Genomic DNA, 27,529 nt, shown 5'->3' with positions numbered 1-27,529 from the left:
TTTGGTTCATTCAACTTTGCTTTGCTTCAGTTTCAACTTCACTTTGCTTCACTCAACTTCACTTTACTTCACTCAACTTAACTTTGCTTCACTCAGCTTCACTTAACTTCAATTTGCTTCTCTCAACTTCACTTTACTTAACTCAAATTCACTTTACTTCACTTAACTTTGCCTCACTCAACTTTACTTTGCTTCACTCAACTTAACTTTGCTTCACGCAAATTCACTTTACTTCACTTAACTTCACATTGCTTCCCGCAACTTAACTTTAACTTTGCTTCACTCAACTGCACTTTGCTTGACTCAACCGAACTTTGCTCCACGCAACTTCACTTTGCTTCACTCAACTTCGCTTTGGTTCACTCAACTTCACTTTACTTCACTCGACTTCACTTTCCTTCACTCAACTTCACTTTGCTTCACTCAAATTAACATTGCTTCACTCAACTTCACTTTGCTTCACTCAACTTCACTTTGCTTCACTCAACTTCACTTTACTTCACTCAACTTAACTTTGCTTCACTCAACTTCACATTGCTTCACTTCACTTTGCTTCACTCAGCTTTACTTTGCTTCACTTAAGTTCACTTTGCTTCACTCAAATTTACTTGGCTTCACTCAACTTCACTTTACTTCACTCAACTTAACTTTGCTTCACTCAACTTTACTTTGCTTCACTCAACTTCACTTTACTTCACTCAACTTAACTTTGCTTCACTCAACTTTACTTTGCTTCACTCCACTTTACTTTGCTTCACTCAACTTTACTTTGCTTCACTCAACTTCACTTTGCTTCACTCAACTTCACTTTGCTTCACTCAACTTTACTTTGCTTCACTCAACTTCACTTTGCTTCACTCAACGTCACATTGCTTCACGCATTTTCACTTTCAGACCTCACTCAAGTTCACTTTACTTCACTTAACTTCACTTTGCTTCCCTCAACTTCACTTTGCTTCACTCAACTTCGCTTTGCTCCACTCAACTTCGCGTTGCTTCACTCAACTTCACTTTAATTCATTCAACTTTGCTTTGGTTCACTCAACTTTACTTTGCTTTACTCAAATTCACTTTGCTTCACTCAATTTCACTTTGCTTCACTCAACTTCACTTTACTTCACTCAACTTAACTTTGCTTCACTCAACTTTACTTTGCTTCACTCAACTTCACTTTGCTTCACTCAACTTCACTATGCTTCACTCAACTTCACTTTGCTTCACTCAACTTCACTTTGCTTCAATCAACTTCACATTGCTTCACTTCACTTTGCTTCACTCAACTTTACTTTGCTTCACTTAAGTTCACTTTGCTTCACTTAACTTTACTTTGCTTCACTCAACTTTACTTTGCTTCACTCAATTCAAGTTCGCTTTGCTTCTCAACTTCACTTTGCTTCACTCAACTTCACTTTGCGTTACTCAACTTCACTTTGCTTCACTTCACTTTGCTTCACTCAACTTCACTTTGCTTCACTTCACTTTGCTTCACTCAACTTTACTTAATTTGCTTCACTTAAGTTCACTTTGCTTCACTCAACTTTACTTTGCTTCATTCAAGTTCACTTTTCTTCTCAACTTCACTTTGCTTCACTCAACTTTACTTTTTTTCACTCAACTTCACTTTGCTTCACGCATCTTCACTTTCAGACCTCACTCAAGTTCACTTTACTTTATTTAACTTCACTTTGCTTCCATGAACTTCACTTTGCTTCACTCAACTTTTCTTTGCTCCCCTCAACTTCGCGTTGCTTCACTTAACTTCTTTTTGCTTCATTCAACTTTGCTTTGCTCCACTCAACTTCACTTTGCTTCACTCAACTTCACTTTACTTCACTCAAGTTAACTTTGCTTCACTCAACTTCACTTTGCTTCACTCAACTTCACTTTGCTTCATTCAACTTCACTTTGCTTCAAGAAACTTCACTTTGCTTCACTCAACTTTAATTTGCTTCAATTAACTTCACTTTGCTTCACTCAACTTCACTTTTCTTCATTCAACTTCACTTTGCTTCACTCAACTTCACTTTGCTTCACGCATCATCACTTTACTTCACTCCACTTCACTTTGCTTCACTCAACTTCACTTTGCTCCACGCAACTTCACTTTGCTTCAATCAACTTTACTTTGCTTCACTCAAATTCACTTTGCTCCACGCAACTTCACTTTGTTTCACTCAACTTTACTTTGCTTCACTCAACTTCACTTTGCTTCCCGACTGAACTTCACTTTGCTTCACTTAACTTTACGTTGTATCACTCAAATTCACTTTGCTCCACGCAACTTCACTTTGCTTCACTCGACTTCACTTGCTTTACTCAACTTCACTTTGCTTCACTCAACTTCACTTTGCTTTACTCAACTTCACTTTGCTTTACTCAAGTTCACTTTGCTTCCCGCAACTTCACTTTACTTCATTCCACTTCACTTGCTTCACTCTACTTTATTTTGCTTCACTCAACTTCACTTTGCTTTACTAGCGTACTCCACTTTGCTGTACTCAACTTCACTTTGCTTTACTCAACTTCACTTTGCTTCCCGTAACTTCACTTTACTTCATTCCACTTCACTTGCTTCACTCTACTTTATTTTGCTTCACTCACCTTCACTTTGCTTTATTCCACTTCTCTTTGTTTCACTCCACTTCACTTTAGTTCACTAAACTTTATTTTGCCTCATTCAACTTTAATTTGCTTTTCTTAACTTCACTTTGTTTTACTCAACTTTACTTCTGCTCCACTTAAGTTAACTTGACCTCACTTAACCTCACTTTGCCACAGTCGACTTTACCATAGCTTCACTCCACTTCACTTTACCTCACCTTATTTCACTCAACTCTTTTTTGCTTCACTCAACCTCGTTTGTTTCACTCGACTTCTTTTTGTTCCATCAGTTTCACTTTGCTTCACTTGAATTCAGTCTGATTCACTCAACTTGACTTGTCTTCCCTGCCTTGTTACTCTGGTGTCGTGTTAACACTCAAATTCACTCGACTTCATTTAACTTCACTTTGATTCTCTTCTCTTCACGTTTCCTAATGTATGTTTACTTCGCTGCATTTAAATTTGGTTTCCCCTCACTTACTGGGGCCAGAAACAAAGCGGTTTTTTCCTCTTCGCGCTGTACTCAACTGACTTCACTTTGCTTCACTTATTCACCTTTAAACTGATCAACGCTACTCACCTTCAGTTGGCTTCAAATCACGTTCACTTGTTAAAAAAGGACATTATATTGACTAAGATACTTCAGGTCTCGCTATGGAACTTAGTTTTTGGCATATAAATAAGGCCGTTTCAAATGTTCCCAGAAAAACTTGATCATATATAGATGATCCAGCTTAGTTACCTTTTTGACTTAAACTTGGTGAGATATAATTTTTCAACTAGAGTTACAGTTTTTTAAAAATATTTCCTTTCGATGGCACAATATGGTTGACTTGGACAGGGGACTGGATTGTCGAGGCCTGGATAACCGGCGGGGCCTTTGCACGAGGAAATGGTGGGTCTGTTAACAAATGATTTGATTGGCTAGATTTTAACAAAGGGACAGGTAGCTCTGGGAACGAGGATGTAAACTTTCCATATTGACCTTAGATCACTGAATCCTGATTTTAGGTCAGTATTTTTAACCATATTTCAACACTAAATATTACATCGTTCCAGAACTCAAATTCTTAAAAACATATTGCTGGCCCTGTAACTAATAAAAGCTATCAACTGCACTGTACTATTTAGGTTTTTTTCTGGTAACGGCGGACCAACGGTTTTAACTGCTACCAGTTTCGCTGACTAATGGTTCAAGCGTGTTCCCAACAGAAAATTTTTTAAGCCGTTTTCAGTCAAAGTCGTCGTTTTCTGTTAAACTGCTATTGTGATCGTCCGTTTTCACGATTGGGTCTTTTCTGAGTGTGCTCGTGAGAGAAAAGGAACCCAAGACCTTTGTGATTGTGTCGGTGTACAATTCAACCCAAAACGGCATTTATAACGGAAAAATATTTTATTGGGAAACTTCAACTAAATCCAGCAGTAAGTTTAATAGTGAAACTTACCGAGAGAAAAAATAACGAAACATACCCTGAAAAAGAAAAAAGGTTAAATCATATCAAATTGCCACTATGATGTTGACTACAGTAATAGTCTGGTCTGCAATCTGAAGTAGAGGAAAATAAGTCTAAAATTTATAATGAAGGCTTTGTCCGATCCACGTAGACATCTAACTGATATGCAAACATATGCGTCTATAGTTTAATAAGCTTCGGTTTCTGTCATCGGCATAGACAAAACATTAAACGCTTATAGTGGTGATTTGGCTACGTTATTCGGCTAAAACACTTTCTTTTTAATTGCCAGAGTGAATGATTTTATTACAACAGTTGTGAACGGATAAAATATAATTCCTCGGGACTGATTAAGAGAAATATATCAGTATAAAAACACAAATTCTCATTGTATACATCTTACTTGCGCATTCATTGCCTCAGGGAAGTTTGTTATTGATACCTCGCTGAGCCAATGTTAATGTTTTGGCTTTTTCTTGTTTTCGTCAACCAAGGCTCGAATCGTCATCAAAAAATAAAAGACTTAATTGTACGACGATAGAAAAATGGATGCTCATGTTCATAAAATAAGCTGTCACTAAAAGAAAAATCAGTGGTAATAAGGCTGTCTGATGAACGCTGGACTAACTTTGAAGGCAAAAGTGAAGGTTAGTTCAGATTATTATGCCGCAGGGCATTCTTTTAAAACAACAAATGTTCCGAGATCTAGAGTCAGCTCATTACTTGAACGTGAACAACTCGCTAACACAGCTTTTATTTATCACGAGCTATTTTTGTATAAGGTTGTCTCTAGGTTGCTCCAACAGTCGATCAGGTCGAGGGTTGTTTTGTGTCAGTCACATTTTCACTGTAGCGGCAGTCTCGTCGAGAGGCGTTAACACTTTTCGCGATCACTGAGATTTAAGACGATAATAAACCTTACAACCGAATTCGAATTAAAAGCCTAAAAAATTGTTTGATAGATCTTTTAATTTCGGAACATTATCTCTTAGTTCTACCTCGTTCACTACTTAGGACAACTGATAAAGGAATTGTTCAAAAGTCACACTTCTCTCAGCCCATTTCTCTCAGTTACATTTTATCCAAGTTCCAAGCCGTTCTATATTTATTAGCTTAATTTTGTTCATTCACCGGCAAAAGGGCGAGGAAAATTACGCTGTATTTTTACTCGCTTAATTCTGACTTTGTTCACGCAGTCATTGCAAATTTTTATCTTGAAAACTTTTGCTTTTTGTTCATGTGAAAACTTTAGTCACTTTTCATCTTGCCAGCTGTTTTCAGTTTGCATCTGTCATTTGTTGTTGTTTTGTTGTTCGTCCTTCGTATTCGATCTATCATTTACTGCGTCACTGGTTCTACTCTCATGCCTGGTTCTACTTTCAAGTGTTGAGAAGATTGAGACTGAAGGTTAGTCAAAATGGAACAGTAAAGAGAAAAGCGAAAAATACTGAGGTTAGAATGTAGGAATCAAATTTCAGTGGTGTATAAGTTGGTTTAAAATTGAAATTAGACACCTTTAACGGTAATAATAGAGAACAGGCGGCGGGGAAACCTGAAGGTCTGTAACTTTGATTAAATTACGCTTGTTTTCCACAAAAGAGCATAACTTTACTCTGTTTACTAGCTTCGGTATGATCGAGAACAGAATCGCAAAGTCAGTAAGGTACTAAATGTTTGAAGGGATCTTCGAGTAATATTGACTACATTGTACAAATCTACTCCTAGCGATATGAAGGAACCCAAAAATAACATCGGAAGAGCTAGGTGGATCCATCTAGCTGTATAACAAGCAAGTTCCAAAAAAATACAATTTAGGGATCAACAAGATTAATTATTCGCTGAATTGAATTTCTTCAATTTAGGGATTTGCACATATTAAATCGCAGTTTCTAGATCGCTCAGTTTTTCAAAAATTCCAACAAACTCATTGAATTCCGCATTACATCAAGGAAACTATTTTGTAATGGTTTCATGATAAAACTTATTTAAAATAGAGAAGTAAACTAGTCGGACTGGACAGTTTCTTTAATACGTGTATTTGTTTGAAACAAAGAACATAAGAAAATCTATCGCGTCTCTTATATACTAATGGAAAACTACTTTCACTATTTCTTTGTTTTTTTTATTAAGGTGTCATGTCACTAAAATGTGAAATGCTTTTTAGTTAAGTTTTAACGGGTCTGATTCAATGTTATGACTGAATAGGTTTACTTGAACTGAAAATAGTTTTATATCTCGGAGACAGAACGGCCTATAAAGTATATGTGAATAAGTATTAACTAAACGACGTCTTCTCAATTGCTCGGGAATTAATTATGTACTAAAACCTTGCTTAAATATACCTTAATGCCAGCTTGATGACGTTAATTGCCTCATATTAAATTTGTCAATATTCATACAATATTTTGTTAAGTACAAAGGTCGTATTTTCGTTCGGAACATGTTAGATTAATTTTAAATATCTATTAGACCGTCTTCTATCGGCATCGTTCTTTTTCAGTTGATTGTTTTTTTTTTTCGTGGCTTTATTTTTGTACCTTCTCAAACGAACTGAAGACCTTTGTCGACGCAAAACGGCATTTACAGGGGAACAGTGTTTTTTGGGAAACTTCAATTAAATCAACCGTCTCAAGTAAATTTAGTAAGTGAAGTAAACATTGCAAAGAAGGAAAGACCAAACACCCTGAGAAAACTAAAAGAACAGCTTTAGAAAGATTCTTTTTTTTAACGCCACTGTCTTGAACACAATAGCACTAGTCTGAATCTGCAAGCTGAAGGACCAGAAGAAAATTATTCTAAAATTTATAATGTAGGCTTTGTCCGAGCCACGTAGAAAGAACGGATATGCAAATATTTGCGTCTTAAGGTTATAATAAGCTTCTGTTTCCGTCATCGGCATAGACAAAACACTAAACGCTCATATGTACTACTGATTTGGCTACGTTAACCAGCAAAAACACTTTCATTTTAACTGCCATAGCGAGTTATTTCGATACATCAGATCTCAAAAATAAAATACAGTTTCTCGGAACCGATAAAGAAAAACAAAGTTTTATTAGAAAATCATTGCTTGCGCATTCATAGCCTTAGGGAGGTTATTGATATCTCGCTGAGTCGATGTCAATTAAGTTTTGGTTTTTTCTTGTTTTCGTAGACCAAGGCTAGAATCGTCACCGAAAAATAAAATGTTTAATTTTACGACTGTGGAAAAAAGGATGCTCATGTCCGCCAAATAAACACTCGGTAAAAGAAAAGTCGGGAAAATAAGGTTGTCTGTGGACGTACTGTGACTAATTTTGAAGGCAAAAGTGAAGGTTAGTTCAGATTATTATGCCGCAGGGCATTCTTTCAAAACAACAAATGTTCCGGTATCTAGAGTCAGCTCATTACTCGAACAAACGCTAACACAGCTTTAATTTATCACTGGCTAATTTTGTATAAGGTTGTCTCTCGGTTGCTCCAACAGTCGATAAGATCGAGGTTTCGTTTCAGTCGCATTTTCGCTAATGCGTTCAACGATAGTTTAGGATCTGTAATTGACATACCAAGCGAGTAAAGAAGCATTCTCGTCGAGAAGCGTTGATACTTTTTTTGCAATCAGTATTTAAGACAATAACAAATCTTACAACCGAATTTAAAAAACTAAAAAAAAAATGGTTGACAGATCGTTTTGGATAAATTATTTATCTTTCAGTTTTACCTCGTTCACAACTTAGGTCAACTGATTCAACGCTGGTATACAAATTGCTCAAAAGTCGCGCTTCCATAAAAATAATATTAGTCCATTTCTCCCAGTTAAATTTTATTCGAGTTTCAAGCTGTCCTATACCAGCTAAATATCGTTTAGCCACCGGTGGAGGGGCGCGGAAAATTAGGCTGTATTTTGACACGCTCAATTCTGACCTTGTTTTGCAGTCAGTGCTTTTGATCCAAATAATTCAAACGCACAAATATCTTAAGTATTCGCTTTCCAAGAAACGCGAACCTGTACTGCATTGGTTACCGATCGCGCGACTGTAGAACTAAAAAATGTCTGTATATATACCAGTTTTATTGAGTTGCCTTCCTAGATATTCTAGCTGAAACTGAACCGACAATTGCTTTACAAGTAATTTTATAAGGTGCAACTAACAGGGACATATTTCACTCGGAAGTTGAGTCCATTAGAGAAATAAACAGTGGTCTTTACAACAGAGATTCTCTCAAAAGATTTATCTTCACGGAAAGCTGTTGCTTTTATCGATGTGAAAAATTATGTCAAGTATATAGTTATATCTTCATCTTGCTGTGGTTTGCGTTCTGCACTTAATGTGGAATGGAAGTAGTTAAAAAAGCCCTTATTAAGCATCGGACTTTTACTGTATGCCACTCGGATTCTTTTTGCCATGCCTCGAAGTGTAGGGAAAACGCACCGCTGAAGGTAATCAAAATGGAACAGAGGAGAGAAAACGAAAAACAAGTTATCTAGAGTGTAGGAATGAAAGAGTTAAGTTTCAAAATTTCAGTTGAATCACTGTCTCACAATGAAACACATTGGAGTGTCTTAACATTGAGAACAAGGAAGTCTAAAATAGCTTTGATTAAATTAAAGTATTATTCCACAAAAGAGCAAAACTTTATCAGATACGGCTTGATCGAGAACAGGATCGCAAAAGACAATGAGTTACTAAATTTTTGAAGGAAAATATTCCCATCCGATTCTTGAGTAATATACTGACTACACATTTACCCCTAGCGTTATGAAGCCACCCAAAAATAACAGAAGAGCTAGGTGGATAACGAGCAAGTTCCAGAAACTACAATTTGATGCTCAAACTAAATTATTCGCTAAATTGAATTTACGCAATTTGGAAGTTTGGACATACTAGATCGCAATTTTAGATTGCTCAGTTTTAAAAATTCCAACAAACTCATTGTATGACTTTTAGTGGTTTAATGATAAAACTCATTCAAAGCGGAGAAGTAAATTAGTCAGAATGGACAGTTTCCTTAATGCGTGTATTTGTTTGAATCAAAGCTAAAAAAGAAGATAAGAAAATCTGCCGCATTTATTATATACCAAAGGGAAACTACTTTCATTATCGTCTTGTTTTTTATTTAGTTATCATTTTAACTGTCTAAAGTAGTTAGTTAAGTTTCAGTGGGACTGATTATGCAGTATTATGACTAAATTCCCTAGAACTGTAAACAACTTGAAATCTTTGAAGCAGACGGGGTTGTATGTTATTAGTACCTCCTTAGTCGCGCAGCAAAAAAATGTTCTGTTAATTTTATTTCGCTTAACTTGCTAAAAAAACTAAGAAATATACCTTATACCTCATCTAGAATCTATCAATATTCATAAGATTTTTTGTCTAGAACAAAGGTCGTAAACTTGTTCGCAACATGTTAGATTAATCTCAAACACGCACTTATCACTGTTTTATATCGACTTCTAACTATACTTTGGCTACCTTGTGTTATACAACGGTACCGTTAAGTTGTCCGTCTTCGCCAGTAAAAGAAGATCGATCGATTTCTGCGTTTTACACACAGCCATCAACTTTTTTACTCGTAAGTAAAAAAATACTATGTCAAAAAATATTATGTCAACTGGACAATGATTGAAAATCGGAAAACTAACCAGCAATAGTTTTGTCTAAAGAGATTTCGAAAAGTACATTTTCAAACGATGTGATTTTCCCTCCTTTAGATCGCCATGACTGGAAAGATGTTGGTTAAAATATTGTTCCTGCTGATGCTCTCTGAAGTGTTGCTGTTTTCCGTTTCTGAAGCAAAACCGTGGTTTTGGAGGCGCCGACGTCGTCGTGGCCCACCCCCTTGTGACTCGTCGTCTCCAACGGGAGTCGCATGGGTCAACAAATGGCAAGAAGAATTCACTTTTGATTGTCCACTCGGTAAGTAAAGCTGTGAATCACACTCTGGTAACTTACAGCACGCGCCCACGCGCCCACGAGTCTGTGGACGTCATTGATTGTTGACACAAATTCCCTCACTGCTGTTCATAGGCGTACGGGCACCTTCGGTCCTGGGGGGGCGGAGACCTTGTTGCCCGAAAAAAAAAAATGGCATGGGTTGAAAGCCAAATAAACAGGCAAAAGAAATGCATGTAGACAACAGAACGTGCGTTAAATTAATCTCGTGACGTTGCCCAAAGATGTCAATGCACTGAATCCTTTTTCTTCGGAAATTTGTATTTTTCACTTTAACTCAGCAAAAAATAAAAGCATTTTTGGGAGGCAATTTACATTGTTTTCCCCCACTTGAAAGTTATTTAAAATGCGTGAAACATTTAGAAGATGAACGGGTTGAAACATATTGTTGAAAGTTTTGAGCTCATTTGAGTCAAAAGTATTAGCTTCCTTACATTTGTAACCGTATCGCAGCTTTGTTTTTGGGTCCACCGCTCGCTGGAAAAGCTGATTGCAGCTGAATTATGCAGAATTTGCGAGAAAATCAAATATGATAATAGCAATTTGCAAGAGGAAACGAAAGCAGATTAATAAGAAATTTGGACTTTTTTGGAAATTTGAACCACAAAGTTCGGTATATTTCCAATATTTTTTTTTGTTTATATAATTCGTTTTGATTGTAATTTTGAGATTTGTCTGCTTATTTTCTATTTTTTCTCTGGCTTGTTGCCCGAATTCTAGCCTGCGAGCAGGCTCACTTAGGGGCACGCGCGAATATACCTTGGGGCACACGCGAGTGGCGAGCGTAGCGCGATAACTGCGCGGCGGACGCCGCTCGCTGTCGCGGCTTCGCCGCTCACGTGTCGCGGCTTCGCCGCTCTTCTGTAGCTCTCATGTGTGCCCCAAGGTGAGCCTGCTCGCAGGCTACCCGAATTCTTAGCGTTTTGCCCGAAAAATTTTGGCACTGGGGGGGGGGGGGGGGCTGCAGCCCCCCTCGCCCCCCCGCCTCGTACGCCTATGCTGCTGTTATTAGACAAACGCCAATACCGTACTATATGCTTCTGGTCTCTTTTAAAGGCTCCTATATGACGTATTGGCAGAGTCAGCACCGAAATTGCAAAGAAGATCGCATCCACTATTTTAAATGTGAAAAAAGTACTGTGAGCTACAACAGCGGCAATTGTGCATGGACCAGCCATGCCAATGACTACGACCAACCAGTAAACTTCCTGTGTCCCCATAATGGCTTTATCACGGGAGTCACAAGCGAATACAGTAGCCATCACCACGATCGCAGGTAAATTTGTTTGTGCGAATATTTGAGTAACAGAGATAATAAGTCAGATCAGTCAGTGGGGTAAAGAAAGCTATAAAACTCGTATGGTTTCAAGTGAAGCAACATTTTAGTTTAAAAAAAAGTTAAAAAATATTGCGTCGACACATACTGAGAAGGTTGAGAAAACCGGTATAAGAAGTATCTGCAGAGCTAGGAAATTAAATAGTTTTCTCCTAAAAAGGTAAATAGAAAATTTTAGTTTTCTCATAACTTTTTAACTATTTAAGGTTTGGCTTCCACTGTTGCCATGTGAACGGTTTCAAGGCGCACACCTGTATACTAAAACCGTATCCTGAAAACGACTGGGACCAGGAAGTTAAATACGAGGTTCCTGACGGCTACTATCTGGTCGGAGTTCACAGTGATCATCATAATCATTACGAGTAAGTATCTGTTACTCTCTCGGAATTATTAGAAGGTTATCACAAATAAGACCAAACTTGCAATCAGTGTAATCCATCAAGGGCGCTGTTTGCCACAATTTTACATTCGTTTTCTGAAAGTTTTCTGGCCAGAAATATTTCGCTATGAGTTTCTTTATGGTGCAAACGCGCGCGACAGGGATATAGTTAACTAGATCCGATTCGCCCTCCCTTCTGTTATACTTCCTTATAGTTCATCTTAACCCACTTGGGTGCACCCAGTTCTATGAATTTAATCTGTCAGTAGCACCTATTAAAACCACTATTCTCGCCCTTGATCAACGATATTGTCGCCATGTTCACACAGCCCATAATGCCAAACTATTTGTCACCCTTTCTGACTTATGTTAACTTTTAGTACTGTACTGTTGCTGTTAACAGAACGTTTCTATTTTTTTTTATCATTTTAGGGATCGTCGCTGGAGTTTCAAGGTCTGTCAGATAGGCAAGAAAAAGTAAAAAGCGATTCAAAGCAAGCACAGATAGCAAGTTGCATTTGTTGTTAAGTCAATTCGATTTAAAACAAGGAGCAGCATGAACGCTTTAATTGTAATAAAGATCACTGGTCATTGTTGGTGAGAATAAGTTTTGATTTACAAGGAATGTAAGGTGCTTTGTGGAGCCAAGCCGTATGGTGATGGGTTAATAAAATGTTTTTTTTATAAAAAAGATTTGCGCTTGTTCCTTTGTCTCAAAACCCGCAAAAGGGAAAGAAATTAAGAAAATCCGCTGTAGATACCAATCTACAGCGGATGACAATCGCCGACCCATGATGTGTGCTATTCTCGATTGTTTTGAATTGGACAGCTTTTAATTTGAATTAACTAGATGAGTAGAGCTTCTTCTTTGATTTGTGAGGTTCGACTTTGAATGGTAAAGTTTACGCTTAAAGAAATCATGGAACTCAAGATTTTATTACAAATCTCCAACATAAAACCTTAGACAAGAGTAAATAGTAAAATGAATTTAATTCTTCCACGCGCGCTACTGAGGAAGCACCCTGCGAGCAGAGCCTCTTTTAACTTCCCTACGGTTGAGATTCGGGAAGTAGAAAGAGGCTCTGCATGAATCGTGTCATTTCTTTGAAGTCGCCGCAGCCCCAAAGTTTGGGCTGGTCAGTCCGGATAAAACCGGTTTTTGCTGCGCGGGCATTAATTTTTGGAAAAACTGATGGCCAAGACGGAGCCCACAGTACGCTCTCGAAAGCACTAGAGCTGACGATTGCTCTCGCCATCTGCTACCGTTTGTGTGCGCGTGCAACTTGTGGATCATTTAAGATCTCGTTTTTCGCAAACCAAGAAGAAATTTCACGGTTTAAATCGTACATCTCTACCATAAAGTCACTAATACGACCTCAAGCGGTGCTTGACGAGTTTTTGCTGAGGGAACTAAGACGCTTTGTGAAAAAAAGAACTTGTAAAACAAACACTTTGTTTAAGTGGTCCTCGCGCAAGCTAAACGCGCAAGCATCGCGTCAGCATTGCGTAAACCTCGCGCATGCTCAACAAAGATTTTACACGATTCTTGCAGAGCCCCTTCTTCTCAAGTATATCAGTGGAAAAAGAAGGGGCTCTGCTCGCAGGGTGCTGAGGAAGACAATGAAACACCACAATTCTTACGTTTATTTTTTTAAGAGATCGCCTCATTTTGGTAGAATTGATGAAACTCTCTCACGTTGATAACAGGTCCAACAAATTCGCTTTCTTTAGCTTCTCTCCCTATGTTAAGCCACTTAATGAAGGATAAGAAATTAAAAAGCCTTCCCCGGACGTTTCAGTGCTAATTTTAAGTATTGACTTTAGCCCGCAAACTTGACCGTGAATATAATTTAGCAGTTCTTTATGCGGACAAGAATTATATTCCTCGTTGTGGAACGCAAAATAAACACACCCCCCTCCCTCTGGTGTTAATAGAGGACCAGATCTGGAAAAGGGATTTTGCTTATAAAATGTGAGCAATGCAGATGTACTGGGAAGCAAATCAAAGTTAATCATGCTATCTCTTCTTTTACGCTATCTCTTCTTTAACCTTTATAATATTTTTTCCTGCTTTCAAGAGATAACTGCGACAGGACAAACTCCTTCTGCCACTCAAACTACCCAGTTACCCACAGGGCCCTAACGGCACCTCTTTTTAAATAAGAAAGGGACAATCTTCACTTTGCCACTCCCCTTTTTTTCACCTCTCAACCGTGTCCCCAGGGCTCGCTCTTTTTTTAGCCAACACCAAGAACGAAGACTCTGTCCCAGTTCGATATTTTGAATATGCACAGAGTGCTCCTCTGGAACTTCAAATTTTAAAATTTTAAAAGCTTCATACATTTCCTTAACGTTTTTGGCCTTTGAGACCCCTCCAAACCCCAGGAATTCCTAATCTCTTTTGTGGGGAGAGTATGGACATAATTTTTCTGGAACCACACAATGCAGTTACTACAGTACAATTACACTACATTCAATACTGTTGTGTAGTGTGTGCAACAGTATTCACATCAGAAAAGTGGGCTCTGGAAACGAGATCAGTGATCACCTCTGGACCATAGGAGCCAGTGTAAAAAGGTAGAACAAAGCTGTGTTTGGCTTTATAATTTTATTGGAACATAATAGTTTTTGTTGTTTTAGTGTTTTACTTCACTCTGGAAAAAACACATTACTTTAATTTGTTTACATGTTAAGAGTACGTTGTTTCTGTTAATAACTTATAACCTATTGATAAAATTTGCAAAATTCATAAAAAAGCATACCACAATGTTTTTTTCATTAATTAATTAATTCATTACAAAATTTCATTCCTTTATACTGTTTCATTAATTCATTATATTTCATTCAACCATTCACTTGATTAGATGGTCAGCAAGTTGGTCAATTTTTCACTATTTTGTTGTTCCACTGATTGATTCACCTAGTTGTTGATTAATTTATTCACCACTGGACTCACTTGTCCAGTTTTGATAAAAACCACATTGGTTTTTATCAAAACTGCAGTCCAGTATGACTAGCTTTACGGTGTAATTTCCATGTAACTTGGTGCAACTAAGGGAGATACCTTTCCCTTTAGTCATTGTCTTATTCATTCCAAGCATTTTAGGTTGACAAAAAAGAAGTTTTTGCAAAATTACAAAAAAACTTGCTTATTTACCAAAATTGTCACAGGAGATTCCTCTGTTGAGTACTGATCATTTATATATTTCACTGGTAAATATGTGGTACAAAAACGAGTCAGAGTTAAAAACTAAAAACCTACTGCTGAAATCCCAGACAAGTTTTTCCTTGGCATAAAAAGGCTTTTCTATCATACAGTTGCAACATTTGTTGTAGCTTGCTTACTTTACTCCAGAGGGAGACATCTGTATTATAAAATAAAAGTCTATGACAAATTTTTCAATAAAACAATTCCTCTTGAAATTAGTCCCCTTCGCAGCTGTAATTTGGGTCATCGCGCAACGCGAAATGTGCTTTTGGGATTTAGAATTTCACCTTAAGAATTATCTTTTCTCCTTATGAGCATGAACCCTTCTCTCGATTCAATGCTTCAAAAAACTTTCTCCAGCCATGGTAATTACACTCTATTATCATTGTTGTCAGGGCAGTTGGAAGTCTTTTCCCAGACACCCTGGTGTCCCACAGTGCTTGCTTGTAATCATCTTTTTTGGACTCAGTCCACACATTGTACACTGGTGTTGGGAATGGAGTGAACTTGGACAGCACATAGCTGCAAAGGATTCGACAAAGTCTCCCATTTCCATCTGAAAATGGGTGCAAGTCAAGAAGTTCAAACAGCAACCAAGCACATGTTTTGAATAGATAACTGAAGTCGTCAAAGTCTTTAAGCTGATCTCTGGTGCAAAGATCGAACAAGTTATTGTACTGGTCAAGTAAACTGTCAACAGCGTTTACCATGTCTTTGGGTTTGGGGTAGTGGGGGTAGTGATAGCGTTCTCCTTTAAAATCGGTGTAACGTGGATTGTTGCTAAATTCGCCAGGTTTTGTCGAGCCTTCTTTAAGGTTAATGTCTTTCATAAGTATACGATGTGTCTCCTTTAGCAGATAAGGTTCTATAAGTCCGTAATCACTGGCTCGTTCTTCTCTCTTGATTTTTTCCAGCAAGTATTCATAAGCACTCATTAAATTTACAGTTTCTTGTTCGTTGATAGAGAATTGGCGTTTATAATTACCTCCTCGCGCATAGAAACTTTTTAGGAATTTCTCGGTCTCTTCAAAAGTGCCAAAACCACTTTCTTCTTCCATGTTCACGTGGAAGATGAACTCAACAAGAAACTCCTTCTGGACCTTTTTAACCAGTTTTTCATCATAACCAGCCGAGCTCTTGATTTCTTCCCATTCTTTGTGATAACGCATTATTTGTGTTATCATCTTTGAAATTGATACTTCTTGACTGTTACGCCACCCGGGATTTTCTACGGCGTCAAACGATAGATAGATTGCAAGCTTCCTCTTCCTTTCTTCCAAACTCATATTGTCAGCCATATTCGATTTCTGATTCCATGTGATTCTCGGTGCTGAACAAAGGCATCGAAGGCTCCGAGTGGAATGCAAGAGGAAGAGGACTGAGCACTAGTTCGTCATTCTTGTCCCCAGGGCCATCAACAGAAATGGGACAAGCGGCTCTGGGGACGAGAACGAGAGAGAATGAGATGGTCCGGGACCAGCTTGATTTCGCCTAAATGTATTTTAGTAAACTAACAGATCATTAATTGATTTCTCATAAGATTATCAAGAGAGTGAAACGGAAGCCACAGAAGCTGAGATTTCAATGGAGGCAGGGGGTGGGGGGCAGAATTGGTGGTTTGATGAAGTTTAGCTAGGTTTTGGTCTCACATAGGGCGGTTCAGTGCTATCATTTTTAGCCCTCACATTTAACGACAAGCATCCCTATTCCTTTCTTATGTAATGTGAGAGTCCCCCCCCCCCCCACCTCAAAAGCTATGAATTGACCATGGAAACCTGAGATGCTGGCAAGGGTTGACATGTACATGATGACTTTTCATGGGCTGGTGTAATGTCCAGTTTTTTATGGATACATCCCGAAAAACTGTACTTTTTAAATACACTTTTAGAAAAAAACTGTAGGGGGTTTTAACTATCAACTAAGCACCAAGTCAAGTTTTCAAGGATTTTCAAGAAAGGCCCTGAATTTTGTTGATAGCTTGCACATTTGTCACAAGTTTTTTTTATTAAATAGTCCTTCTGGGTTCTGGACCACCTTCCCTCTCCCTCACTAGAATTTCTCAGGGTTAACAGTGGTAGATCCAGACCTTCAGTTAAAGTGTGGGGGCGGGGGACAATCATCCAGACCCTAGAATAATGGGGTGGGGCACTCTCAAAAATAATTTTTCTCAGCCCTAATTTGGCCATCTAATTTTTCTAAAAATAAAGGTGGGGTCCCGGGCCCCTCCCCTAGATCCCCCACTGGGTTAATACCCAAAGGGTAAGGCACTGTGGGATTATTTTCAATACACCGCCAAGTATACGCTTTTTTCACCAATTCTGTCCCACCAAAAAAAAGAGAGAGCTAGCTGTCATGAGTTGTACCTTATATTATCCTAATTTGTTTCGGGGAGTATGTACCACTAATTGTTTTATTCAAGTCACTGCCAGAAAGTTTGAGTTTATTTCTCTGTAGGACACTGATGTTTATACAGTTCAGAATAACCTTCCAGCTGTGGGTCAGCTGTGTTTGAACGATCCCTTAGTCATTGCAGTGATAATTTGTAAAAATATGCTATTATGACTATTTAAAAAAAAAATCCCCTCACGAGTCCCTTCATGTCTAAAATCAAGGTTCCTACACACAGGGTGTAAGACTCTAAATCAAGCAGTCTGGTTTTTTTGTAAGCCCAGGCTGGGGACATTGTGTGTTGACACTATTAAGGAGGCTCGATGTAGTTTTTTTAGCCGAAGGGTGGTTGTTTTGAAAATTAAAATTATCTAGGAAGCCAATGTTCGATTTTTGCCAAAATACACCATAATGATCAAATATGACCAAATTTTAATTTTTTACTTGTCACTTTGTCACAAAGGTTACCATAGCAACCATTGACGTTTTCTTTTGTTCTCAAACAAGCTTAGTTTTCTCGAAATCTAGACTGACACTTGGCATTCATTTTTTGATAAGTTCAAGTACAGTAGATTTACTACCTGTGCTCAAAATTTTAGGAAAATCTGTAAGAGCGTTTTAGAGTAAATCAAGAATGGAGTTTTTGGTATTTTCTTATAATTTCTTACAATCGGCAGTCGATATATTTTAACAAATTAAAGCAAAAAGTCTTTCGCTTTTAGTTAATGGTCTTTGATGGTGTAAGTATTTATATTTCAGTGAGAGAAACTGTGCTCAAATAATACGAAACAATTTTAAGGCGCCTATTTTATATTAAAACGGTGTTTTTCTGAAAATTTCATTCTTGATTTACTTGAAAACGCTCTTACAGATTTTTCTAAAATTTCGTCTACAGTTAGTCAATCTACTAAACTTTAACATATCAAAAAATAAACACCAAGTGTCAGTCTAGATTTCGAGAAAATCAAGCTTGTTTGAGAACAAAAGAAAACGTCAATCGTTGCTATGGTAACCGTTGTGACTAAGTGACGGGTAAAAAATTAAAATTTGGTCACCTTTGATCATTATGGTGTATTTTGGCAAAAATCGAACATTGGCTTCCTAGGTAATTTTAATTTTCAAAACAACCACCCTTAGTCTAAAAAAACTACATTGAGCCTCCTTTATGGCTCCTAAACAATATTAGTACAGTGGTTTTGATGCTTTTATTCACAAATGCCTTACACTAAAAAGACAAACTTTCAAGTCTGTTCATGGATTCACCCACAGTTTTGTAAATATAAGAATCTTTCAGTTCATGACAATATTTTCAGTTGACAGCAGTCAATTTATTGACTGTCAGGGTTGCACGACAGTAGTTGCCATATGATATGTTACAGTATAAGCAAAAAACAGTGAAATTTCTCAGCATTGACCAAGGTAAACTATGTGATATAAACTTTTAAAATAGATTAAACTAATTTCGCTAAACTCTTTCTGGGCTGCACTGTGCTATAGGCCTTTAAAATTAATTTTGAAATGAATAAAATTATGTTTGCTGTGTGCAAGCAGTTTTACCTCTGCAATACGGTTTGTTTGTGCAGCTAAAAAGCCACACTTGCAGAATGCAGTTTCAGGAAATGTCTGTACCCACCCCAAGGAAGTTGGGATGGGATTTCAAAATAAAAAGTTTCAAGAGGAAAATATAAAAGTCAAACTAAAACCCTGAATACAAGGGCACAGAAATTGCAAATTGACACTGCATGTCTGGATTTAAAAGTGAAAACTTTGAAGTGATAAAACAACCATAATTTAACATGTAAGCTATACAGAACAAGGAATGCACTGCAGATTATATGTACATGTATGTGGATGTTTGTAATTGCTCTCTGACTTTTTTCGGGATGAAGATGGCACAATCTTCTTGGCTTTGCAAAAGGAGGCTTCCTTGACACAAGTTCTGTGATTTGATTCTTCATCCAAGGCTTTGAAAAACTTCTGCCATCCGTAATAACTGCACTCTATTATCATAGTTGTAAGGGCACAGGGATGTCGTTCTGGTGACATCCTCGCTTCGACTAAGGCATTGATGTAGTCATCTTTATTGGAGTCTGTCCAGACATTGTAAATTGGTGTGGGAAATGGGTTTAACTTGGACAGCACATAGCTGCAAAGGATTCGACAAAGTCTACCATTTCCATCTGAAAATGGGTGAAGATCAAGAAGTTCAAACAGCAGCCAAGCACATGTTTTGAATAGACTGTAAAAGTCATCAAAGTCTTTCAATCCCCCTTTACCTTTGGTGCAAGAATCAAAGAGAAAATTGTACTTGTCCAGTAAATTGCTCACAGCACTTTCCATATCTTCAGGGTTTGCATAGTGGTAAATTTCTCCTTTAAATTCGGTCACTCGTGGATTGTTACTCATTTTTCCAGGTTTTGTAAAACCCTTAGGAAGAGGGATATCTTGTAGTATTAAACGATGTGTTTCTTCTAACAAACTGACTTCCATAAGTCCATAATCGTTGGCTAGTTCTTCCCTCTTAATTTTATCCAGTAAGTTTTCATACGCAACCCTTAAGTTTATAGTTTCTTGTTCTTCGAGCAAGAAGGACCTGGTCAAATTACTTTGCGAAGCACAATTTCTGAGAAATGTTTCTGTCTCTGTAAGAGTAGCTAGTCCATGCCCTTCTTCAATGTTAACATGGAAAATAAAATTGATGAGAAACTGCTCTTGAACCTTAAAAGAAAGAAAATAAAATACTTAGTTATCCATCATCTATCAGTTAAACAGCTTAAGCAAATTTGCTATACTTTAATTTATCCTTGCATGTCTTGCATCATGTGCATATCACATGCAATTTTGGCCTACGGAAGCAATTTTAGCTCGCACCTGCATAAAGTCCAAATCAAGCAAAATCATGTAGCTAGATTAATATTCTTCGAGAGAGAGAGAGAGTGCTGTCCCACTGTTGAATTTATTAGAGATACTGGAGATAACCACAGTACATAACGTTTATTCTCAAAACCCACTAAAATTCACCCACCGTGGCATAACGGTTTACAACCTGAAGTATTTCGTGACACCTTTCGTTATGCTGGTGATGTACGTAAATAGTAAAATACCAGTCAGCAGCCCAACAAAAAAAAAATATATAAACCACATGTAAGAACTAATACTGGCAAGCAAATGATTCCATTCAGGCAATTAATCTTTCGAAGACCATTCCACAATACCTAAAGGATTTGAATTTGTAAGCTTACATTGTAAGCTTTATGCTTTCTCAAAAAACATCAAACGACTTTTTAAGGATAATGAGAAACCTACTTTCTTGACCAGCTCGTCGTTGTAGGCGTTCTCCGCTATCGCTTGTTCCCATCTTTTGTGGTAGTCAGCGATTTGCGTAATCATTTCTGTGACCGTCTTTCCTTGCCGTGCATTTGAACACGTTCTTGTTGCGTGCCACGACGGGTTTTCCAAGGCGTCGAATGAAATGAGGTTTCTAACGGGATAGTCACTTGTTTTACCCATAATGGAATACTTCTTACCAGACTTAAAATGATGTTGTAAAGGTTGCCTTTGATCAACGAAATCTATTTCATACACAACAGGAAATATTAGAAAGAGGCGCGCTGGAGAACAAACAATGCAACGGCCTTCGAGCAAGGATGACGTCAGAGGGTAACAATTGGACACTTCAGAATAAATAAAGTGATGCATATTTATATTACGTCAGGCATCCGGTGGAAAACCTCTGGGACTGGGAGTGAGGATGGATGCCACAACTTACCTTATGTAACAGTCATGAAATTGCTCAACCACATGGTTCTTTCAACATGGCGGATTCTCGAAGTAAACCCGTACGCGAGAGTCAACTCGATAAAAAACAGGTTTGCGACGGATTCTGGATTTCAGACTAATTACGTTACATTAATTCTTCTCTTACTGCTTATAACTGAGGAATTTATGTCATTCTTTTACGTCTCTTTAGGTGGAACTCGCAGTCCCAGCTCTTGTGAAATTCGTCGGTGAGAAAAAAGGAAAACAACTGCGTCTTTTGAATGAACACGAGAATATTCTGCTAATCTTAGCTTTGAAGAAAATCCCTAACCCAGACAAGAAGCCGAGGAAAGTGTGAGTGCTTGTTAATCTCTGTTCTGAAAATTCTTATATAATCATTTGTGTGATTCTTTCAAGCTTTTATACTTCAAGCATATGGAAATGTGAACATGAAACTCTAAGATGCACTAAGATCAAGTTTGTTTTCTTCTTGTTTTTAGTCCATTACCGCACTCATTACACTCAGACAGTGTGGAAGTTTGTTTACTTTCCAAAGAGGATAGTTCAAAGACAAAGGAAATGTTGAAGTCAAAAGAAGTGGCAGTTAAAAAGGTATGGCTGACTAGGCTTTGATTTCAAACACCAAAATTGGTCTAAAAATTTCGGGCAATGTGTGATCAGCAAAGCTGCAAATTTCACTGAGCAAAGCTTGCCAACTCAGCAGCTTGCTTTGCTTGCTGAAACTTGCAGCTTTGCCATTTGCGGACTGTCCTGGGGAGAACCTGCTTGCAGGCTAGTACAATCGCTATCCTGATGTAGCATGTTGGGACTCCAGATTGAGTGACCTTGGTTCGAGCGCTGGCTGCTATATTTGTGTTTTTATTCTTCATGGGCAAGATTCCATGACTCTCATCGTGCCCCACTCCATGCAGGAGTGGAAAGCTGGAGTCAAGTTAGAATTTGATAAAAAGAAATAGGCCAGTGCTCATAAGATTTATAACACCAATCTATCTATTACATCAGTAAGTATTAAGAAGGCATATTTTGAAACTACATGTACCTTTGCAGTACACGTAGATTAGGGTATGTTATAATCAGGTGTTAGATTCTAAAATAAAGTTAAATACTTCAACCACCGTCACCAAATCAGTTCTTAAAGCACAGGCATCGCGATAAACTTTGTTGTTTTTAATCTGTTAGGTCATTTCTCTGGCAAAGGTTCGCAAAAATTATCAGTCATTTGAATCCAAAAGACAGCTCTGTGCCTTGTACGATGTCTTCATTTGTGATGATACAATCTACCATCTATTACCAAAGTTACTTGGAAAAGCATTCTTCTCAAGGAAAAAGTAAGTGTTTTCTTATCTTGTTTATACAAGCAGTATTTATACAGTACACACATGTATTTATACCATGCCGTAGAAAATACAGCCAATCGGAATACAGGAAAGCCGTTGTATATTCGACAGTATTCAACCCAACCTTCCCATCGTGCGCTGCGATTGTATTCTCAACGAAATTTAGAAGGCGTATTTTCTATGGCATGGTATAAAATAGTTACACAACACTTTCTCGTGGTATACTATGGAATATCCCACTTGTCACTTGTATTTTCTTGGTATACACACTCGCCTAAAGGCTCGTTGCATAACTAGTATAATCCGGTATGTGCATGTTTGTGGGAGCCATGGTTGCCATGGTCGCCTAATGGTTAGTATGCTGGTCTCTGGTTTTACTGGTCTGGGTTTGAGCCCTGGTCAGGTTCACTACATTGTGTTCTTGAGCAAGAAAATTCAATCTCAAAGTGCTTCTCTCCACCTGGAGATGTAAAAGTTTCATGCAGGGGGTAGCCCTGCAATAGACTAGCTTTCCATGCCGGGGAGGGGTTGGGAGAGGAGGGTGAGTAGAAGTACCGTGGCCTGTCAATTTTGGCCATTACAGTGTGTAGGCACACATGCATACCCTAAAAAAAGTGATTGCTGGACTGTGTGAACTGACATGTCAAAGCATGTCAAATTTTACCCTTGGAGACCCAGAGGTACTGTAGTTATAGTGGGGGTGACGGAAAGTCTACACAAGTGAAAAAGAAAAAAAAAATGGGTGAGAAAAATCAAGAACAAGGGGAGGAGCCCCTTGGGACAACGGCTTACCAGACCAACCCAAACGGTCGGAATCTTTGTGTCTTCCTTTCTCCTCGAGCAAAACTATGGCGAACAACCCAAACAAACATGGCAAGCAAGTGGGCCTTCCTGTATCTATCCATGTAAGAATACACGAAACAACTCCTAGTCTTGCTCTTGTAGTTCATGCAACCAACTCAGCCAACCAAAAATGGTTTATGCCAATTGAACAGTCTGGTATGTTGTTCCACATACGCACACTTTGTGTTCGTTTCAAGGGTGCAGTGTAGAGAGTTGGTGTCCGATAGCTCATGGCTGATTCATGATTGGACTTAATCTAATGCCTGTTGATAATGACACTCAGACACTGCAGTCATGTAACCCTGCCATGCAGATGGTGGGGTAAGAACTTTAAATCTTGGGAAATCTCTGGGACATTATTTTAATAATTACAGATAAACATCATTTGAATCACATCAAACCTAATTTTTATGTTTTTCTATTTATTCTATTATACCTAATTATTATTTTTGCAGATTTCCCATCCCAGTTGATTTAAAGAAAAAAAAACTTGAAAAAAGAAATAGACAAAGTCCTTCAGTGTTCTCTCATGACCTTAGGACATGGACCATGCAGGTAACATTACAGACTTCATTAATCTTAATGTTCTTGTATAGGGAGGTGCATTGGCCTGATAATGGACAGTGCCATGGATTCTGGATTGTAACCCTGGCTATGGTTATTGTGTTGTGTTCTTAGGCAAGCCAACTCTTACGTACCGGTAACTATGCCTCTCTCCACCCATCCGGATAGATGGGTACCAGCAAATTACTTTGCCAAATTGTAACACAACTATAAATAACTTGTTTGATTGACTTTTTGTAGTGGTCATTTGTCTCAAAGCTAAATATATTTTTTGACAGAAACATGTTAGTTCACCTGACTTGTGTGGTTTTACAAAAATGAATGAACAGACAAGTGCATGCATCACCGGATGTGAAGTTTCCACTTGAATCAACTTTAAGCTTATATTTTTAAAGCCATATAATGAACAATTTATTAAGATCAAAATTTCGGTCTTTACGGAAAAATCTCAAACCTCGGCCTTGCCGCATTGACCTTGCTATCGCTTGGTCAATATGGCAAGGCCTTAGTTTGAGATTTTCCTGTTAAGACCTCACTTTCACTAAATATGTAGTTTGTCTCGCAATGTTAATGTATTCCCCTTGTGAGCCCAAGCCCAGTTTATAAAAAGTATTGCATAGGGTGTTGTTTTTTGGTGGGCATAAAGAAAACTTTGGACAAAAATGTAGAACGTTTTAAGGATTCGTTAGGCACAATTCATTAGCCTTTACAGCGTTAGGACTAAGTGTTAGAAAGCTTTGAAGGCTGTTAACTATCCAATAACTATCCATTTTTTTTATCTGTTTAATGGAAAAGGGTTAAAGTATGTTTTCCCAGTCACATCTCTTTAAAGAAGCAAGTGTTTTATCTTGTGTTAAGTATGTACATACAATGATTGTCCAGATGTAATTTTCCAAAAAAAATTCTTTTGTGTCATGTCAGATTTTTAAGTCTAGACATCTGATGGATGGTATATGTACATATAATCTTGAAACTCCTGTAGCCCAGGGCATGTCGCAATAGCCCGAATACCTCCTAGGGCTTAACTTTAACCCTGTTCCCCAATCTAGCTCCACATTGAAGAAGCATTAATTTTATTTTTGTAATGGCAAGATTACACCAACTAAAAATCAGTGACAAAAATGTCATGCAGTACATATATGTTATTTGCCGGCCGGGAGGTCCGTATTGGGAAAAACTGTACCCGAGGTCTTGAGTACGGCCCGAGGCCGCAGGCTGAGGGCCGTGCTCAAGGCCGAGGGTACAGTTTTTCCCAATACGGACCGACCTAGGCCGGTAAATAACGTTTTTATTTTTTCCTACTTAAGTTTGTTTGGATTTAAGAAACCGTGAAAAAATCTGTCACAAAATCTTTGTTTGTATACGCGCGGATTTGATTTCAATGTTGAGTGCGACTTGATCGACAAGCAAGAGTCAAGCATTAAGCAAGACAAACATTAATTCCGAATAAAATAGCTTCGCTTAAAATGAACAGTACTCAAGAAATGTTCAGCTTAATTTACACTGCAGAAAATCAAGAAAAGTAAATGAAGTCATACTAAAATATAGCACAAATATGCCACAAAACCTAACACTTTTAAATCGATTTCGGCTTCCCGAACAATTCCCTATAAGCTTAAATGTTTTGAAAAGTCTTGATAGAAGCTTTGCAACTTGGCTAAGCCTATTTTTCTGATTCAAAAATACTCTTTGACCGAAAAGCAGTTTAACAAGCTATTAATACACTTGTATTTAACAAATTAATAATCTCTGCGTTGATTCTTATTCTGATAAACAGTGCCAAACTGAATGAAATGCGTAGCGTCTACGTACGGCACAATATTGTGATAATTAATTTGTCCGTTTTTAATCAAAGAATCTCATTTCCTTGAATGATGGTAAATAGTGTTCTGTTTAAGCAAAAAGTGACAGATAAACAATGCAGTTTAGCACGTAGATAGAGTCTAAAAAACCGAATGAATTTTACCGCAATGGCGTGAAAATCATTGCGAGATGAACAAACAACGGCAAACTGCGAACGGTAAACTACAACTCGATTTTGTTGAGAAATAAATAAATACCTCGCCTTTTGAAGAACTTTGAGGCCTTTAATTCCACTGCTTTTTTGTCCTTTAGCATTAACAATGGATGGTGAGGCTATTTTTGTCTTTGGAGAGCAAAACTTTCATGTGTTCGTTAGACTCAAAGGTGCAAAATGATTTCGCGCCGTGAGCGGTCCGTATGCGGGGTCCGGATGAGAAAAACCGGACCGCTGGAACGCGCGCAATTAGCCAATCAGATTAAAGGATTCAGGATTCCAGACCGCTGAGATGCTTGAGAAAAAAATAAATGACTGATATCAGCCACACCACATTTCCTGTGAAAACAACAAACATTATATACAAACCTAGATGTACATGTAAGTTAGTAGTGTATCAAGCCCACTGGCTACTCAGTACACAATTTTATTAGCTGACTGGTTTTATTTACATGCCTCAAGCTTGTGTTATAAGAGAGAATTGCTCAAACTTTGTCCGTTGTTGACCTTCTTGAAACTTCTTGTTACCAATATATTTGAGACTCAGACCTCACTCTACATGTAACTGTTCATGTTTACTAGATGCACTAGATGTTTTGGTGGTTGTGAATTTTGATGGTTTTTGCCTGCCCCTTCTATAGAAATAAATATAGTAGGGCATGGAGTTCCCGGTGTTGTGGTCTGGTCTTTGCCCGTTGTATTGTGCTTACTGTGAAATGCTCGGAGATATTAGCTGTATAAGCTACTCTTCAAATCCGAGGGTTAACAAAGTGATATGATGATGAGTGGCGAATCTAGAGGAGGGCCCGCACCCCCACCTAATTTTCAGGGCAAACCAACGCCTGTAGGGCTGAGAAAAGTTATTTTCGAGAGCGGGCCCTCTCTTACTCTTGGAATATGGATGATTAGGCCCCCCAGTTACCTGAAGGTCTGAATCCGCCACTGAAATATATAGACAAAGTATAGCTTTGAAAAAATACCTTTAAAATCTTTTGTTTGTCATTGCAGTGCAATCAAAGTGGCTCACACTGGACAAACAATAGAGGAAGCTGTGGAAAATGTTGTTGGTGCTGTCAGTGAAATAACCAAGATTGTCCCAAGAGGATGGAACAACATTCAATCTTTGAACCTCAAAACATCTGACTCAATATCTCTTCCAATCTATACTTCATTACCAGAGAAATCTTTGGCCATAGAAGACACACAGCCACCAAGTAAAAAGAGAAAAATGCAGACTTGAAGTGTAACAAGACTATCAATGAACTTGTTATGTACAATAAAAAATGCTGACTCAAAAATTAATTTTGTTGGCCCTTGCGCTGAATATACAAGGCATCTGCTACGTTTGTTTAATTCATATCTGTTGATAATTATTGCTAATAAAAAATTATGTGGCAAGGAAGCTGAGTGGTTTCTAGCCACTGAAACATCATCAGATGCTGTGAAAACTCTGTGACCTATTGCATTCAAAGAAAAAATCATTTGTTAGTAACCCTACATGTAAAGACACCTGTATTAGGCGACCATTTATTAAAATAATGCAAACTAGACAAAAAAAACCGTTAACATGAAGGTTTTATAGCCATTTCTTTCACCATACTGTACTGCGGGAGATGTGACGACCCAAATGTACATGTATGTACTCTGGTCGTCGAAGCCTGATTCTAAATGGGCCGAGGTCACTCGCTC

The 27,529-nt window shown here is 38.0% G+C and overlaps 4 protein-coding genes across 5 annotated transcripts; 2 read left to right on the top strand and 2 right to left on the bottom strand.

The window, feature by feature from the left end:
* Positions 1–4,544: 4,544 nt before the first annotated feature.
* On the top strand, positions 4,545–12,394 carry LOC144634076 (hemagglutinin/amebocyte aggregation factor-like). Of its 2 annotated transcripts, none has more exons than XM_078493029.1 (5): positions 4,545–4,702; positions 9,748–9,952; positions 11,045–11,264; positions 11,531–11,686; positions 12,136–12,394. In XM_078493029.1, the coding sequence occupies exons 1-5, from the start codon at positions 4,667–4,669 to the stop codon at positions 12,182–12,184; spliced, it is 666 nt and encodes a 221-aa protein (XP_078349155.1). In that variant the 5' UTR covers positions 4,545–4,666; the 3' UTR covers positions 12,185–12,394. The 2 variants fall into 2 exon arrangements, with proteins under 2 accessions (XP_078349155.1, XP_078349156.1); XM_078493030.1 differs by lacking the exon at positions 4,545–4,702 and adding an exon at positions 9,465–9,608.
* A 1,910-nt stretch (positions 12,395–14,304) lies between these two features.
* On the bottom strand, positions 14,305–17,500 carry LOC144634056 (uncharacterized). Its single transcript, XM_078493001.1, has one exon. The coding sequence runs from the start codon at positions 16,207–16,209 to the stop codon at positions 15,220–15,222; it is 990 nt and encodes a 329-aa protein (XP_078349127.1). The 5' UTR covers positions 16,210–17,500; the 3' UTR covers positions 14,305–15,219.
* A 989-nt stretch (positions 17,501–18,489) lies between these two features.
* Positions 18,490–20,950, bottom strand: LOC144634039 (uncharacterized). Its single transcript, XM_078492983.1, has 2 exons — positions 20,606–20,950; positions 18,490–20,017 (listed from the first exon to the last, which is right to left on the bottom strand). The coding sequence occupies exons 1-2, from the start codon at positions 20,807–20,809 to the stop codon at positions 19,103–19,105; spliced, it is 1,119 nt and encodes a 372-aa protein (XP_078349109.1). The 5' UTR covers positions 20,810–20,950; the 3' UTR covers positions 18,490–19,102.
* Positions 20,951–21,054: 104 nt separating this feature from the next.
* On the top strand, positions 21,055–27,272 carry LOC144634069 (ribosomal L1 domain-containing protein 1-like). The gene is given in 7 exon segments (XM_078493022.1): positions 21,055–21,168; positions 21,270–21,412; positions 21,559–21,670; positions 22,259–22,407; positions 23,715–23,739; positions 23,741–23,814; positions 26,849–27,272. Coding segments are annotated over 7 exon segments (849 nt in total). The 3' UTR covers positions 27,081–27,272.
* Positions 27,273–27,529: the final 257 nt, after the last annotated feature.

Source organism: Oculina patagonica, chromosome 12 (assembly GCF_052425735.1).
Source record: "Oculina patagonica isolate OP01 chromosome 12, crgOcupat, whole genome shotgun sequence".
NCBI lineage: Eukaryota > Metazoa > Cnidaria > Anthozoa > Scleractinia > Oculinidae > Oculina > Oculina patagonica.
The sequence above is the reverse complement of the archived record's forward strand: the minus strand, read 5'-3'. Positions and strand labels throughout refer to the sequence as shown.